We start from the raw sequence: 505 nt of genomic DNA on the forward strand, positions 1-505 counted from the left end.
GCAGCGTCTGCCTCAGTTTGTGAGTCTGAACCTCTGCAGGGTTCAAGAGCACAGGCAGAAAAAAACAAAATGTCTGTCAGGGTTCTCGTGGAAAAACTCGTTACCCGCGCATTCAGAAAGGCAAAAGTTAACTTTTCTGAAGACTCAGGTGTCATCATTCAACATCTGTTTGAAAAAACATGGGCTGAAGTCAAAGGCACCAATTTCCACATTACCCCAGAGACAATTCAACACATCGACAAGACCATTTTCAAGGACCTTTGTAAGAAGTGGCGCTGTGCAGAGATGGTTCTGATTTCCATGAAGTTACAGGAACCACAACTTGCAAACTACATTGCTTCCTCTTTCAAAAGACAACTGACATCACCAAATCCACGCAACGCCATCTCCAGATTCTTCTCTTCTATGAGAAAAGGCATCTCCAACATCTTCCGATAAGGAAATAGAGTTGTCATTTAGACGACATGTAATATTCATCTTGAAGGAAAAAAATGTCTTTTTTTTT

The 505-nt window shown here is 41.4% G+C and overlaps 1 protein-coding gene across 1 annotated transcript in view; it reads left to right on the forward strand.

Annotated features, from left to right (window-relative positions):
- The window catches only part of LOC147818094 (uncharacterized), a 4895-nt gene extending 4457 nt beyond the window's left edge, over positions 1-438 (forward strand). Inside the window, exon 5 of the mRNA XM_087178695.1 lies at positions 40-438. Coding sequence (XP_087034821.1) covers positions 40-438 — 399 coding nt within the window. The remainder of the gene's footprint in view (positions 1-39) is intronic.
- Positions 439-505: the final 67 nt, after the last annotated feature.

Source organism: Seriola lalandi, unplaced genomic scaffold, assembly GCF_002814215.2.
Source record: "Seriola lalandi dorsalis isolate HSWRI2012SDOR001 ecotype SW California unplaced genomic scaffold, Sedor1 jcf7180002054695, whole genome shotgun sequence".
Classification (NCBI taxonomy): domain Eukaryota; kingdom Metazoa; phylum Chordata; class Actinopteri; order Carangiformes; family Carangidae; genus Seriola; species Seriola lalandi.